The sequence below is a fragment of the Mobula birostris genome, chromosome 3 (genome assembly GCF_030028105.1).
Source record: "Mobula birostris isolate sMobBir1 chromosome 3, sMobBir1.hap1, whole genome shotgun sequence".
In the NCBI taxonomy this organism is placed as follows: Eukaryota; Metazoa; Chordata; class Chondrichthyes; order Myliobatiformes; family Myliobatidae; genus Mobula; species Mobula birostris.
In genome coordinates this window covers 221,950,992-221,968,342 of record NC_092372.1, presented here as the reverse complement: position 1 = coordinate 221,968,342, position 17,351 = coordinate 221,950,992, and the positions used below count along the sequence as shown (strand labels likewise).

Here is a 17,351-nt window from a genome sequence, read left to right as displayed (position 1 = left end):
GCCTGCACCACCATTCAGTATGATCATGGCTGATCATCCAACTCAGAACCCTGCACCAGCCTTCCCTCCATACCCCCTGATCCCTTTAGCCACAAGGGCCATATCTAACTCCCTCTTAAATATAGCCAATGAACTGGCCTCAACTGTTTCCTGTGGCAGAGAATTCCACAGATTCACCACTCTCTGTGTGAAGAAGTTTTTCCTAATCTCGGTCCTAAAAGGCTTCCCCTTTATCCTCAAGCTGTGACCCCTCGTTCTGGACATCGGGAACAATCTTCCTGCATCTAGCCTGTCAAATCCCTTTAGGATTTTATACGTTTCAATCAGATCCCCCCTCAATCTTCTAAATTCCAACGAGTATAAGCCCAGTTCATCCAGTCTTTCATCATATGAAAGTCCTGCCATCCCAGGGATCAATCTAGTGAACCTTCTTTGTACTCCCTCTATGGCAAGGATGTCTTTCCTCAGATTAGGGGACCAAAACTGCACACAATACTCCAGGTGTGGTCTCACCAAGGCCTTGTACAACTGCAGTAGAACCTCCCTGCTCCTGCACTCGAATCCTCTTGCTATAAATGCCAGCATACCATTCGCCTTTTTCACCGCCTGCTGTACCTGCATGCCCACTTTCAATGACTGGTGTATAATGACACCCAGGTCTCGTTGCACCTCCCCTTTTCCTAATCGGCCACCATTCAGATAATAATCTGTTTTCCTGTTTTTGCCACCAAAGTGGATAACTTCACATTTATCCACATTAAATTGCATCTGCCATGAATTTGCCCACTCACCTAACCTATCCAAGTCACCCGGCATCCTCTTAGCATCCTCCTCACAGCTAACACTGCCGCCCAGCTTTGTGTCATCTGCAAACTTGGAGATGCTGCATTTAATTCCCTCATCCAAGTCATTAATATATATTGTAGACAACTGGGGTCCCAGCACTGAGCCTTGCGGTACCCCACTAGTCACTGCCTGCCATTCTGAAAAGGTCCCGTTTATTCCCACTCTTTGCTTCCTGTCTGCCAACCAATTCTCTATCCACATCAATACCTTACCCCCAGTACCGTGTGCTTTAAGTTTGCACACTAATCTCCTGTGTGGGACCTTGTCAAAAGCCTTTTGAAAATCCAAATATACCACATCCACTGGTTCTCCCCTATCCACTCTACTAGTTACATCCTCAAAAACTTCTATGAGATTCGTCAGACATGATTTGCCTTTCACAAATCCATGCTGACTTTGTCCGATGATTTCACCGCTTTCCAAATGTGCTGTTATCACATCTTTGATAACTGACTCTAGCAGTTTCCCCACCACCGATGTTAGGCTAACCGGTCTATAATTCCCTGGTTTCTCTCTCCCTCCTTTTTTAAGAAGTGGAGTTACATTAGCCACCCTCCAATCCTCAGGAACTAGTACAGAATCTAAAGAGTTTTGAAAAATTATCACTAATGCATCCACTATTTCTTGGGCTACTTCCTTAAGCACTCTGGGATGCAGACCATCTGGCCCTGGGAATTTATCTGCCTTTAATCCCTTCAATTTACCTAACACCACTTCCCTACTAACATGTATTTCGCTCAGTTCCTCCATCTCACCGGACCATCTGTCCCCTACTATTTCCGGAAGATTATTTATGTCCTCCTTAGTGAAGACAGAACCAAAGTAATTATTCAATTGGTCTGCCATGTCCTTGCTCCCCATAATCAATTCACTTGTTTCTGTCTGTAGGGGACCTACATTTGTCTTAACCAATCTTTTTCTTTTCACATATCTATAAAAGCTTTTACAGTCAGTTTTTATGTTCCCTGCCAGTTTTCGCTCATAATCTTTTTTCCCCTGCCTAATTAAGCCCTTTGTCCTCCTCTGCTGAACTCTGAATTTCTCCCAGTCCTCAGGTGAGCCACTTTTTCTGGCTAATTTGTATGCTTCTTCTTTGGAATTGATACTATCCCTAATTTCCCTTGTCAGCCACGGGTGCACTATCTTCCTTGATTTATTCTTTTGCAAAACTGGGATGAACAATTGTTGTAGTTCATCCATGCAATCTTTAAATGCTTGCCACTGCATATCCACCGTCAACCCTTTAAGTGTCATTTGCCAGTCTATCTTAGCTACTTCACGTCTCATACCTTCAAAGTTACCCTTAAGTTCAGAACCTTTGTTTCTGAATTAAATATGTCACTCTCCATCTTAATGAAGAATTCCACCATATTATGGTCACTCTTACCCAAGGGGCCTCTCACGACAAGATTGCTAATTAACCCTTCCTCATTGCTCAATACCCAGTCTAGAATTGCCTGCTGTCTAGTTGGTTCCTTGACATGTTGGTTCAAAAAACCATCCCGCATACATTCCAAGAAATCCTCTTCCTCAGCACCTTTACCAATTTGGTTCACCCAATCTACATGTAGATTGAAGTCACCCATTATAACTGCTGTTCCTTTATTGCACACATTTCTAATTTCCTGTTAATACCATCCCCAACCTCACTACTACTGTTAGGTGGCCTGTACACAGCTGCCACCGGCGTTTTCTGCCCCTTAGTGTTACGCAGCTCTACCCATATCGATTCCACATCTTCCCGGCTTATGTCCTTCCTTTCTATTGCGTTAATCTCCTCTCTAACCAGCAACGCCACCCCACCTCCTTTTCTTCCATGTCTATCCCTCCTGAATATTGAATATCCCTGAATGTTGAGCTCCCATCCTTGGTCACCCTGGAGCCATGTCTCTGTGATCCCAACTATATCATAATCATTAATAACAATCTGCACTTTCAGTTCATTCACCTTGTTACGAATGCTCCTTGCATTGACACACAAAGCCTTCAGGCGCGCTTTTACAACACTCTTAGCCCTTATACACCCACAGTGCTGTTAGGGAGGGAAATTCGATGATTTTGACCCAGTAACAATGAAGGAATGGCGATATGTTTCCAAGTCAGGATGGAGGGTAATTTCCAAGTGGTGGTGTTCCCAGGTATCTGCTGTTGTCATCCTTCTAAATAGTAGTGGTTGCAGGTCTGGTAGGTGCTGCCTTAAGAAGTTTGGTGCGTTGTTGCAGTGTATCTTATAGATAGTACACACTGCTGCAACTCTTTGTCGATGCTGGTGGGTTTGGATACTTGTGGAAGTGGTACCAATCAAGTGGGCTGCTTTATACTGGATGGTGTTGAGCTTCTTGAGTGTCGATGGAGCTGCACTCATCCAGGCGAGTGGTGAGTATTTCATGACACTTCTGACCTGAGTCGATAAGTTCATAACACGTAGGAGCAGAATTAGGCCATTCAGCCTATTGAGTCTTCTGTGCCATTCTATCATAGCTGATCCCAGATCTCACTCAACTCCATACACCTGTCTACTTGCCATATCCTTTGATGCTTTGACCGTTCAGGAAACTATCAACGTCTGCCTTAAGTATACCCATGGACTTGGCCTGCACCACAGTCTGTGGCAGAGTATTCCACAGATTCACCACTCTCTGGCTAAAGAAGTTCCTCCTTACCTCCGTTCTAAAAGGTCGTCTCTCAATTTTGAAGTGGGCCCTCTAGTTCTGGAAACTTCCACCATAGGAAACATCCTCTCCACATCCACCCTATGTAGTCCTTTGAACATTCGGTAGGTTTCAGTGAGATCTCCCCACATTCCTCTAAATTCCAGTGAGTACAGGCCCAAAGCTGCCAAACACTCCTCAGGTTAACCTGTTCATTCCCTGAATCATTCTTGTGAACCTCAAGCCCATTGACACGAAGCCCGGAACAAACCCATGGCAACTGCCTCAATTCATCACACAGCACATTGTTGCAGAGGTGAGGGAGGAAGAGAAAAAGAATATCTGGGTTACGTGGAGTCTTCTGCTTTACTGAGGCAATGAGAAGTGTAGATGGAATTCATGGAGAAGAAGCTAGCGTTTTCATGTGTCCCGTTGATGTTTGGATAGGTATGTGGATGGTAGGGGTAATAGATGGGCAGAAGAGCCTGCTTACGTGTTGTAGTTTTCTGTGACTCTATGACGATTACTGATAAATATTGGTAAGGTTTGTAGGGACATACCAAATTTCTTTAGCCTCCTGAGGAAGTAGAGATGTTGGTGAGCTTTCTTGGCTGAGGAGGTAATAACAGCTCATTCAAAAAATCAAAAGAGGATCTAGGAGAGCCAGCCTAATTGTGTTTGACAAATTTGCATATTTCTTTAAGAAGCAGAAGTAGGCCAATTGACCCCTCAAGCCTGTTAATCAACTGAGTGGACAACAAAATCTGTTAAACATGAGATTCTGCAGATGCTGGAAATCCAGAATATAAAACACACAAATTGCTGGAGGAACTCAGGGTCAGCTGGCATCTATGGAATTGAATAAACATTAAACGTTTCAGGATGAGACCTTTCACTGGGATGATGACAAATCAGGAGTGTGCAACTGCTCACTTGCTTTGATCTGGGCAGCACCAGCAATTCTCAAGCACCATCCAGGACAAAGCATCCTGCTTGATTAGTAGCATTCACCAACCTTGGTTTGTTCCCTCCGCTACTGGTGTCCAGTCTGTACAGAATCAGAAATATGCACTACATTTACTTGCCTAGGTTTCTTCAGCAGCACTTTCAAATCTGCGGACTTCTTCATAAAGATCTGATAAAGGTAGCAAGCATGGGGACAATACCTCCTATTGGTTTCCTGCCAAGGTGCACGTCTATGTGACTTGGAAGTATATTGTTGATCTTTTATTCCTACTGGTTCTAAATGCTGGAATTCCCTCCCACCAGTATCACCTCAGAAGGCAAAATTAACGTAGAACATAGAATAGTACAGCCATATAAAGGGCCTTCGGCCCATCATGTCCCTACATTTTAACCTACTCTAAGACCAATCTAATACTTCTCTCCCACATACCGTCCATTTTCTTTCATTCATGTGCCTATCTAATAGAATCTTGAATGTCTCTAATGTATCTACCTCTACCATCATGCCCAGAAGTGCATTCCGCACACCCACCACTCTCTGCATAAAAACCTATCTGACATCTCTCCCCCTCCCCCCACTCCAACCAAACATTCTTATAATCACCTTAAAATTATGTTCCTTCATATTAGCTGTTATCACCCTGGAAAAATATTTCCAGCTGTCCATTCTATCTATGCTTCTTATATACCTTTATCAAGTCAGCTCTCATCCTCCTTCACTCCAAAAAGAAATCCCTAGCTTGCTCAGCTTTTCTTCATAAGACAGGATCCCTAATCCAGGCAGCATCCTGGTAAATCTCCTCTGCACCCTCTGAATGATTAAAGAAGGCAACTCATCACCACTTTCTCAAGGGTACTGTTCGATACCTAGATCTTAAGAATGAATGTAATAAAAACAATGGCTTCAGAGGTGTGGCACTACATGTACCAACAGAGATAAGAGTCTGGAGTTTGAAATTTGAACCATTGGGTTTTGTATCGAGTATAGTTGCCATATCAACTATAACATGCAAGGTAATGAGAGTCTCAAAGTTTGCAAATGAAAGGTTTGTCTGGTCCCTTGATGATGCATGTCATTAATAATTGTACAACTGAGATGCAGCATGACAGGTAAGAAGAGGTGCTTCAACTGCTGAATCACAATAAATCTTCCACCTCCCCAGGGTTTAAAGAAGACGATCTCTGCCATGGACCAGGAGCTTCCACGCTCAGAGGGCAGCATTAACACGCGAAATGAGCTCAAGAGAGTACTGCACCTCGATTCCCTATACAAACAGAACAAGGTGAATGAGAATTGCACTTCATTGACTGAATGATGGGAACTTGAATGAATGTCAAAGCCAGTTGTTTAATTCATACCCTCACCTTGGCAATACGTTACTGTGTGGCAGTTTTCCTTGCCAGACTATTTTAGCCATCAACTGGAGTATGCTCACTTTTGCTGAATGTGTGAGGAGGCTGTTGTCCCCCACCCTCCCCCAGCTGTGGTTCCTGTTGTTATACCATTTAAAGCCAGAGTAAGCAGCTTGTGTTCATGAGGATCTTGATAAATTCTTTGGGGTGGGTAAATAATGTAGAACCTTGCCACATGGCAGGCAGATCCTCATGCCATGTGCCCATGGCAGACACTTGGGGAAAAAAACTGTCCTATTTTTCTACACTTATTCCCCTTTACATCTGCTTCTCCTCAAGTATTAATCTGATTCTCTTAAAAATTAATATTCAGTCTGCCTTTACCACCTTATGACCAGGCGTTTCAGCTAATAGATGCCATGTGATTTTTTTTGTACTATTAAGTCCTTATCTCTTCAGTGGATGTTTTTTTGCCAATTTTCTAGGTATGTATTCTTGATTGTCTGATCGTACAGAACAGGAACAGGCCTTTGTCCCTGTGCCGACCATAATGCTAATTTAAATTGTGGATCTGCCTGCACATGGTCTCTATCCCCAATTCGCTGCTTATTCGTGTGTCCATCAATGTGTCTCTTGAGCATTGCTATCATATGTTTCTACCACCATCTCTGGCAGCACATTTCAGGCACTTACCACTCTGTATATAACAGAAAAGATGTCCTCCTTAAATCTCTTTTAAGATTTACGACTCTCCCCATAAACCTATGCCCACCAGTATTTGACATTTCTGCTGGGTGGGGGGCACAGGGAGAAAGATTTTTGATTATTTGCTCTCATAATTTTATATACACTCAATGGCCACTATTAGGTACGCCTGCACACTTGTTAATTCAAATATCTAATCAGTCAATTATGTGGCAGCAACTCAATGCATAAAGCAAGCAGAGATGGTCAAGGAGTTCAGTTGTTGTTCAGACCAAACTCCAGAATGGGGCAAAAATGTGATCTAAGTGCCATGTGGGTGGTTTGAATATCTCAAACTGCTAATCTCCTGAGATTTTCACATCCATCAGTCTCGGGTTCCCAGAGAATGGTGCAAAAAATATCCACTGAGCGGCGGTTGTGTGGGTGAAAATATTTTGTTAATGAGAGAGGTCAGAGGAGAATGGCCAGACAGTTTCAAGTTGACAAGAAGGTGATAGTAACTCAATTAATCACACATTACAACAGTGGTGCATAGAGAGCATTTCTGAACGCACAAGTCAAACCTTGAAGTGGATGGGCTACAGCAGCTGAAGACCACAAACATACACTCAGTGGCCACTTTATAAGGTACAGGAGGTACCTAACAGTGGCCACTGAGTGTACTCTTATCAAGTCTTTCCTCAGCTTCTGACGTTCCAGAGGAAACGATCCAAGTTTGTCCAACCACTTCTTATAGCTAATACTCTAATCCAGGCAACCTTCTGCCTCCTATACGAAGCTATCTTCTTATAATGGGATCACTGGAACTGCCAGGCCAAAATTTCACAAAGCTGCAACATAACCACCTGACTTCTATACTCAACCTCCCCATTCAATAAAGGCATGTGTACCTGTATTGTCACTTTCAGAGAGTTATGGGTTTGAAATTGGAATTGGTTTATTATTGTCACATGCACCAAGATACAGTGAAAAGCTGGTTTTGCGTATTATCCATACAGATCAAATCATTACACAGTGCATTGAGACAGAGCAAGGTAAAACAATAACAATGCAGACTAAAGTGTTACAGCTACAAACAAGTTACTGTGCAGGTAAATATTAAGATGCAAGATCAGGTTGTAAATTGATTTTTAAAGCTTTAGAGATTGTAGAAAAAATAGATTTCCAAAATTGTTTCAATACAGAACACGACCAAAACATATGTGTCAATGTAGCTATCTCAGTTTTGCATCTATCACACTAACTATTTACATTAGGAAATATTTTAGACAATCTCTCCTTCGTCAAATAATAACGATGTACAATTTTAAATTGAATTAGAGAATGACTGGCACAAATCGAAGAAGAGTTAACCAGCTTCAAAATTCTCAACCAATCCTCTGTTATCAAGGTCATTTTCAGCTCTCTTTCCCAATCTTGCTAAAGGATAATTATCCTGTTGTAATAGTAAATTATAAATTTTCCCAATAAAACCTTTCACTAAAGGGTTCATTTTTAAAATAATGTCTAACAGGTCAGAGTCTTGTATATATGGAAAATAACTTAAATATTCTTGTAAGAAATGTCTGACCTGAAGATATTGCAAAAAATGTGAGTATAAGAGTATTTAGTTACTAATTTCTCAAAGGACATCAATCGACCTTCTTGAAACAAGTCCATAAAGGAAAAAATTTCTTTATTCCTCCAAAGAGAAAAGGTAGGATCACTAAGTGAAGGTTAAATTGACAGTTTTGTTTGGTATAATTCCTCAACATATTCACGGTATTTCTATATCTGACCAATACATAATTGCATTTAGTCATAGTCATACTTTATTAATCCTGGGAGAAATTGGTTTTCGTTACTGGCCTTACGAATGAGTTTGTTGATTCTGTTGGTGTCTGCCACCCTCAGCCTGCTGCCCCAGCACACAACAGTAAACATGATAGCACTGGCCACCACAGACTCGTAGAACATCCTCAGCATCGTCCGGCAGATGTTAAAGGACCTCAGTCTCCTCAGGAAATAGAGACGGCTCTGATCTTTCTTGTAGACAGCCTTAGTGTTCTCATTCGTCACATTATTGGCTAGATGGGCTATTTTATTAAAATGGAAAGATGTCTCTGCTCCCACTTTGATACAATGGTTCTCTCAGGTGATGTTATGTCTTAGTTTGGAAAAAATTAGAAGTCAAACTTTTGATCCTAAATTTGACTTTGAGAAAGGGTGGGGTTCTTTTGCTCGTTATTACCATTTGACTTGAGTTAATACAGATGGTCCTTTTCTGATGCTTGGTTATATGGATTTGGTTGGTGGTTTGATGTCTTTTTTAATGGAAGCTTGTATGGTGCATAGCTCCGGGTTTGTGCTCCAAATGGTTTTTTCCCCCTTTTTTAGTTATTAGGGGTATTCTCTGTTTTAGTTAGTAAGGGTTTTTTTTCTTTCTTCCCTTTTTTCCCATAAAAAAAGCTTTAATACTTTGTTTTTTGATTATTATTGATATACTGTTCAGCCTGGTTGGTAGTTTAACTTTTACTCTACATATGGATATGTTATCTTGATAATTTTGATGCATTTTTTTCTGTTGTTGATTTTCAATAATAATTAATAAAAAGATTTAAAAAGAAGAAGAAAGATGCAAGATCAGGACGAGGTGAATTATGAGGTCAAGAGTCCAACATATTGAGCTATACCCAGTTTTATAACAGTGGGGTAGAAGCTGTTCTTGAGCCTGGTGGTACATGCAGGCTTTTGTATTTTCTGCCCAATGGGTGGAGGAGATGAGAGTTCTCTCTGTATATTAATGCTTCAAAGGGTCCTGCCATTACTTTCCTTTTACGTTCAACCTACACTCAGAATTGTCTGGATTAAGTATCATTTACTGTTTTTCTGTCCACATTTTCCAACTGATCTATATCCTGCTAAATGCTTTTATAACCTTCCTTGCTACCCAAACTTTGCCAGTTATTGTGTTATCTGCAATTTTAAGTCATCTTTAAGACATTATAACAATGGCCTAATAATTCTTAACACTCTAGCATTAGCCATTTGCTGATCATTGTATGTTTTTAAAATAATTTGCAGGCTCAAGTGGTGCCTCTAAAGACAATGCTTGAAATAATCACCAAGTACTTCTTGGATTCTTCTGAAAATACAAAGAATTTAGCACGGGACAATTTTCGAACGCCAGCTATAGTAAGCCAGCGAGCCACAGCTGTCCGCTTTGACAGTACCTTGGTTAACATCTACGACGTCTCTGATGAAGACAAAGGGGGGACCGTACCATTTCATGATCTGAATAAAATGGAGTCTTGCAGGTATTATGAACATGGTTCTGATGTATGGCTGTTTCTTTATCAGCTGTAAGTGCAGTTGTTGTCTACTTATTGTTTCCAGTCCTACCTTCGTAACCTCCTAGTATTCTGTGATGAGGATTGACTCTAATGTTAGAACCATAGAACACTACAGCACAGAAGACAGGCCATTCGGCCCTTCTAGTCTGTGCCGAAACTTTATTCCGCTAGTCCCATTGACCTGCACCCAGCCCATAACCCTCCAGACCTCTCTCATCCATGTATGTATCCAATTTATTCTTAAAACTTAAGAGTGAGCCCGCATTTACCACATCAGATTGCAGCTTGTTCCACACTCCCACCACTCTCTGAGTGAAGAAGTTCCCCCTAATGTTCCCCCTAAACCTTTCCCTTTCACCCTAAAGCCATGTCCTCTCGTATTTATCACTCCTAATGTAAGTGGTTTTGCATGTTGGTGGTGTTGAATCATTTCAAGTGCACTAAAATGCTGCAGGAGCTGGATTTTTTTCCTTTAACAAAAAAAGCTATTGGTTCATTGAACTCCACAATTTCATGAAAAATTTGCCCTTAGTTCATTTCTGCTCATTGTAATTGAAGCCCAAGGCCAACTCCTCACTGCAGTAATTCCTTACTGGGTCCAGTCATTAGCTTTGCCAGTTAGTTTTTCTTCTTTTTGACAAAGCAAAACTCTAATTTTGGTGATAGTATCAATGAGGACAGAATGCTGCCACTTCGTGAGAAGGAGATGAGTTGTTAACTTCAGACTTTCTGCATAATCACTCAGAGTTGAACTGCACGTGCATATAACGAGAGCTGTATAACTCATCTCCTTCTATCTTAGGCCACGAACTTAGCAATCACCCCTGCTGTGGGCCATTTTCTGGAGGTCCAAGACGCCGACTTCTACAAAGAAGGGATCCGTATGCTCCATGATTGCTGGACTAAGTGTGTAAATGTAGGAGGGGACTATGTTGAAAAATAAATGTGCTAGGTTTACTAAAATTGACTCCTTCTACCTTAGGCCACGAACTTATCAATCACCCGTTGTGGTCGGGATAGACAACTGCTCTTCCCGATCACCTTAAACACAAGTCCGTCCCCGCCCCCCGGACTGTGTGCTAAGCCCATTGCTATACACTCTGCTCACAAATAATTGCAAAGCCAAACACCTGAGTAATCACGTTGTCAAGTTTGCCTACAATCATGAGACATCCCATAGAGACAAGGTGGAAGAGCTCGAGACCTGGTGCCAGGCAAATAACACCTTCCTCAATGTCAGTAGGACAAAGGAGATGGTTACCAACTTCAAAAGTGCACATCTCGCACAATCTGTCATGGTCTTAGAACACATTCTACGTGTAACACCCTGGTTAAAATGTTACTGCTAATGTTGGGTATTTCATTTAATGGTTTTCTGTAGAAGCAGTGTGTTCTGCTGGTAGTGTTTGGGTTACTGTTTAAAATTAAGGGGTTGTGATGTTGATGCTTAGGAATGTAGTGTCATCTAATCAGGATGTTGAAATTGGGAGAAGTTTCTAGAGAATGCTGATGGAGAGGTTTTGTGCCGGACAGTGGGTGGGTTGAGGTCTTTTCAGTGGGAGATGGAGAGAGAAGAAGCTTGAGAGAGCCGGCCGTAGGATTCCATCCAACTCTGAATGCGGAATTTGACGGAGCCCATGAAGGGATATCCTACCAGTGATCGGTGAATAGGAGTAGCTGCCATGAGTACATTGGACACGTCAGCTTTTGGAAGTTTTGAGCTCCAACCTGGGCACATTTGACTGTTTTAATTATGATGGGCCCTTTTGCTTTTTCTTTTTTCCCTTTCTTCTTTACTAACAGTTTGGTTAAGTTAGCATTCATAAATATACGTACTTTATAATTGTATGTGGCGTATGGTCTGTTACTTCTTGCTGATGGGCGATGACATGGGGACAGAAGTTTACACAGTATTCACACAGGTTGGGGGTCAGGTGGGCGCGACATCCCAACTTAGCAGGTTTGGTGGGACCTAAGTTGTATCGACTCTAGATGTACATAGTCTGAGAAAGGTGGTTTTCTCACTGCTGAGTCCAGTGGCTGTTAGTGAAGAGCTAGTGAGGGATGCCCAGTAACAAGGGGTTTCATATACAATGAAGAAAGCTCACCAATGCCTTTATTTTCTGAGGAGGCTGAAGAGAGCTGGACTATGTACCACAATACTTGCATTCTACAGATGCTTCATAGAGAGCATTCTAACAAGCTGCATCACTGCATGGCACGGAAACTGCATTGTAGAGGATAGGAAAGCTGTACAACAGGTAGTCAAAACTGCCCAATGCATCACTGGCACTAACCTACCCAACATATACAGAAAGGTACCGAGAAAGGACCAGTAACATCATGAAGGATCCCACTCACCCTGCTCATGGACTGTTTGTCCCACTCCCGTCGTGGAGAAAGCAATATCCCACTCCCGTCGTGGAGAAAGCAATGTAGCGTCCATGCCAGGACTACCAGACTCAAAAACAGTTACTTTTCCCAAGTCAGGCTGATCAACACCTCCACGCACTAACCCATCCCACCACACCGCTCTCTTCCCCATTTCCATCAGGTACAAAAGCCAAAAAGCATATACCACCAGGCTCGAGCAACTTCTAACCTGCTGTTATAAAACAATTACATACAGTGTAGAACAGTACAGCACAGTACAGGCCCCACGGCCCATGATGTTATGGTGACCTTTTAACCTACTTGAAGATCAATCTATACATTCTCTCCACCATAGCCCTTCATTTTTCTATCATCCATATACCTAAGAGTTTCTTTCAAGTCCCTATGCACCCACCACTGTCTGTGTAAAAAGAAAACTTGCCTCTGACATCCCACCTATACTTTTCTCCAATCACCTTAAAATTATATCCTCTCTTATTAGCCATTTCTGCCCTGGAAAATGTCTCTAGCTATCTATTCAATCTATGACTCTTATCATCTAGTACGCCTCTATCAAAGCACCTCTCATCCTCCTTTGCTCAAAAGAGAAAAGCCCTAGCTCACTCAAACTTTCCTCATAAGGTGTGCTTTTGAATCAGGCAGCATCTTGGTTAATTTCCTCTGCACCCTTTCTAAAGTCTCCACGGTCTTGTTATAATGATCCGACCAGAACTGAACACTGTGTTCCAACTGTGGTCTAACTACCACTACTAATCCACCCTTCTGCTTCCTCATTTATAAAAATCAGAGCAGGAGTTCCAGAACAAAACTCTGCGGAACACCACTGGTCACCGAACCCAGGCAGAATACACTACATCTACAACCCTCTGCCTTCAATAGGCAAGCCAGTTCTGAATCCATGCAGCCAAATTTCCCTACATCTCATGCCTCTCAACTTACTGAATTAGCTTGCTATGGAGTAATTTATTAAATGCCCATTGAACAGACCCTGAGAATATTAAGACCTCATAATCAACCCATGTTATTGTCTGCCTGCACACCACTTTATCTGTAACTGTAACACTATATTCTGCATCTACAACTCTTGTTGCGTCCATCCATTACCTCCTAGCCTCTATCGCTATTTCCACTCTCTCCTACGTTCACCTTTCACCTCTCCTTACCTGGATTCACCCATTGCTTGCTGGCTCTTGCTCCACCCCTTCTTTTCACCTTTTCCTGCTGGCTGTCTCCCCTCTAGCTTCTTGTCCAGATAAAACATTGATTATCTGTTTCCTTCCACGGATGCTGCCTGAGTTCCTCCCGCATCTCGTTTCTTGCTCCAGGTTCCAGCATCTGCAGTCCCTCATCCTCGGTGCCATTAACAAATCTTTCTACAAAAATATAGTCTTCCTGGTTCCACTTTTCCCTATACCAGTGTCAATGCCCAATAATCTGCACCATCTCTGATCTATACGTTCATTTGCAGTCTCTTTGTCTTTTTGTACTCATTGGCATGCCATCAGTAGTACTTTAGAAATAATTACCTCCTGACGTCTTGCACTTTTATCTCCCCCCCCCCCCCCCATTCCTTGGAATTTGCTTGCAGGACATCCTTTTAACTGATGCCATTATTGTTGATACTGATCATTACCTCAGTTTGTTCACTGCCTTTCCTCAGATTGTTCTTCACCCTTTGGTGACATTCAGGATCCTGAAACCTGGGAGGTGCTAATGAATCAGAATCCAGTTTAATATTGCTGGCATATGTTGTTTTGTAGCAGCAGTACATTCCAATACATAAAAATCTATAAATTATGATTTTAAAATTATGTATATTAAATTAGTAGTGCAAAAACAAATAGTGAGGTGGTTTATATGGGTTCGTTGTCCATTCAGAAATCTGATGGCGGAGGGAAGAAGCAGTTCCTGAAACATTGAGTGTGTGCCTTCAGGCTTCTGTACCACCTTCTTGATGGTAGCAATGAGAAGAGGGCATGTCCTCGGTGATAGGAATCCTTAATGATAGATGTCGCCTATTCGAAGCATCGCCTTTTTGAAGATGTCCTCGATGCTGGGGAGGTTAGTGCCCATGATGGAGCTCTCTGAGATTGCAACTTACTGCAACTTTTTTTCAATCCTGTGCTCTGGCTCTCCATACTAGATGGTGATGCAACCAGTTAGAATGCTCTCCATGATACATCTACAGAGATTTGTGAGAGTCTTTAGTGACATACCAAGTCTCCTTAAACTTCTAATGAAATTTAGCTGCTGTTGTGCTGTCTTTGTAATTGCATCAATATGTTGGGTGGATAGGTCTTCAGGGATGTTGACATGTGGAAACTTGATACTGCTTACCCTTTCCACTGCTGAGGACTGATGTTTGTTCCCTCGACTTCCTCTTCCTGAGGTCGTCAATCAATTCACTGAATTATGAAACATGGTGTCAAGGATTTGGATTTAACTGCATTCTCTTGGTAACTATTGCTTGTTCAGTTACTAAGAGATAAGTGTCAGTTAGAGAATGTAGATTTTTGTGCATTCTGCCTTGTCCTCTGAGTCTCCTTTGTGTGCCCCAGAAAGAGCTTAATTATTTTTGATTTCTTTCTTTATATAAATTTCTATCCTGTTCTGCAAGCATGCATTCAACTAGTATAGTGACATAAGCTTTATTGACAGTGAGGATATAACAGACACAAAGCCTTACTGTATAAAGGACAACAAAGGGGTGGTCGTGGGAGGCAAAGGAGTGGCAATGAGATTGCTTCAATACTCATCAGAGGACCTGAATGAATATGTCATGATTGTCACAAAGAGTTAGATGAGTGTGTCCCCACTAAGACGTTCAGAATTTTCACCAACCAGAAGCCCTGATGAACCAAGAGATCCACAATTTGCTGAGGGCTAGATTGGTGGCATTCAGGTCTGGAACATCTGACCATTGAAGATGCTTACATCAGGATGCTCTTCACTGACGACAGCTCGGCATTCAATACTATCAACCCGTGGAAACTAATTGGTAAGCTGCAAGACCTAGGCCTTTATACCTCTTTGTGCAACTGGATCCTCAATTTCTTCACTTGTAGACCCCGGTCAGTTCAAATTGGCAACATCCCCTCCACGATCACCATCAGCACAGGCGCACAACAATGTCGTGTGTTTAGACCCATGCTCTACTTATGACTGAGGCCAAGTACTGTTTGAATACCATATTTAAGTTTGCTAACGACACCACTGTTCTTTGCCAAATCAAAAGAGGTAATGAATCAGCATGTAGGAGGGAGATTGAAAATGTGGCTGAATGGTGCCACAACAAAAATCTCTCACTTAATGTCAGCAAAGAACTGATTATAGATTACAGGAGAAAGAAACCGAATGTCCAGAAACTGTCCAAACAGGTTTACAGGTGCAGAGGGTCAGTAACTTCAAATTCCTTGGTGTTATTTCAAAGGATTTGTCCTGAAAACCAGCATGTAAGTGCCTTTACAAGGAAGGCACAGTAGTGCCTCTGAATTCTTATAAGTTTGTGAAGATTTGGCATGTCACTCAAAACTTTAACAAACGTCTATAGATGCATAGTGGAGAGCACACTGAGTGGTTGCATCATGGCCTGGTTTGGAAATGCCAATATCCTTGAACAGAATAGCATACGAAAGGTTGTAGACATAGTTCAGTCCATCACTGGAAAAGCCCTGCCCACTACTGAGCATATCTACAAGGAGCGCTGTTGCAGGAAAGCAGCATTCATCATCAAGGAACCCCACCATCTGGGCCGTGCTCTTCTCACTTCTGCCATTAAGAAATAGTTTCTGGAGCCTTAGGTTCCAACTCACCAGGTTCAGGAGCAGTTATTACTCCTCAACTATTAGGCTCCTGAATCAGTGTGGATAATTTCATTCACCCCAACACTGAATTGATTCCACAACCTATTGTCTCACTTCCAGGGACTCTACCACTCCTGTTCTCAATAATTATTTATTTATCTATTATTATTATTATTATTATTATTATTATTATTATTATTATTATTATTATCATCATCACCTTTTTGTATTTGGATGGTTTGTCTTTTGCACATTGGTTGTTTGACTTGGTGTGTAGTTTTTCATAGATTATTTAAATGTTTATTTGTATTTATTGTGAATGCCTGTAAGAAAAATGAATCTGAGTAGAATGTATGTACTTTGATATTTTGTACAGAGTTCATAAGGAATGTTGTATTTGGGTAGTCTCATGCTCAAATTGTGCTCTTTATTTCATTTTAATATTCTTATAAAATTGGCTCTTGAATACAATTGTTATGGATCTTTTTACATTTGTCAAATAATATAATACAGGAGGTCATTCTCCATTGTCACTCTGTTGGATCTTTGAAAGAGCTGGCCAATTAATTACACTGTTCAGCTCTCTTCCTGTAGTTACATTAAAAACCGCCTATTGTTTGTTCATTGTTGCAGTTACTAGCAGGTAACTACAATTCTGATTTATTCTTAGGTTCTCAAATGATTCAGCCAATTTGCCCTGTATGTCTGTGACCCCTTGCAAGACCTTACAGAGTTCACTGAAGAAGAAAGATCGATCTCCAGGTGGTAATGGATGCTCTTCAGGTGGTGAACCGGGGCTGCTTCCTGTGAATGTCCTATCGCAAGATTCTTCCAGGGTTAACATGTTTCCCATTGAGGGTAGAGGAACAAATATGGAGCAGAGACCAAGGTCCTGTCGCATAGTACGTGGCATGATGCCTGCCCCAGTCCGTACTGTACAGGAGGTGCGCTGTTAGATAATCATTTCTGATGTTCAAAGTAGATCCCAGAATGCAGCTTCCCTTTTATTTTTTTTGTTCCTCCCTGCATTATTCCCTTTTTTTCGGGGGTGGGGGCAGGGATTTTCACAGAAGTCTCAAGTTATTGTTTAAATAATGAAATGAAGCTATTGTTATTTTTAGTGCTTATAACAAACTTGGGAGATCCCAGGTGCTTTACAGCTAATGGTGAGTCATTTTGAATTGTGATAATTGGTTAAAAAAAATGTGACAATCAAATGTGTGATGTTGATCAGATAATTTAAATTACTTAGCATGCAGGTAGTGTGAACATTAGCTTTTATTAGATTAGCTTTAAAAAAA

At 41.6% G+C, this 17,351-nt stretch overlaps 1 protein-coding gene across 1 annotated transcript in view; it reads left to right on the top strand.

Moving 5' to 3' along the window:
• mindy4 (MINDY lysine 48 deubiquitinase 4) overlaps positions 1-17,351 on the top strand; it is a 280,604-nt gene that overhangs the window by 22,542 nt on the left and 240,711 nt on the right. The window contains exons 2-4 of the mRNA XM_072254193.1: positions 5,627-5,746; positions 9,585-9,817; positions 16,721-16,994. Of these exons, the coding sequence (XP_072110294.1) occupies positions 5,627-5,746; positions 9,585-9,817; positions 16,721-16,994 (627 nt within the window). The remainder of the gene's footprint in view (positions 1-5,626; positions 5,747-9,584; positions 9,818-16,720; positions 16,995-17,351) is intronic.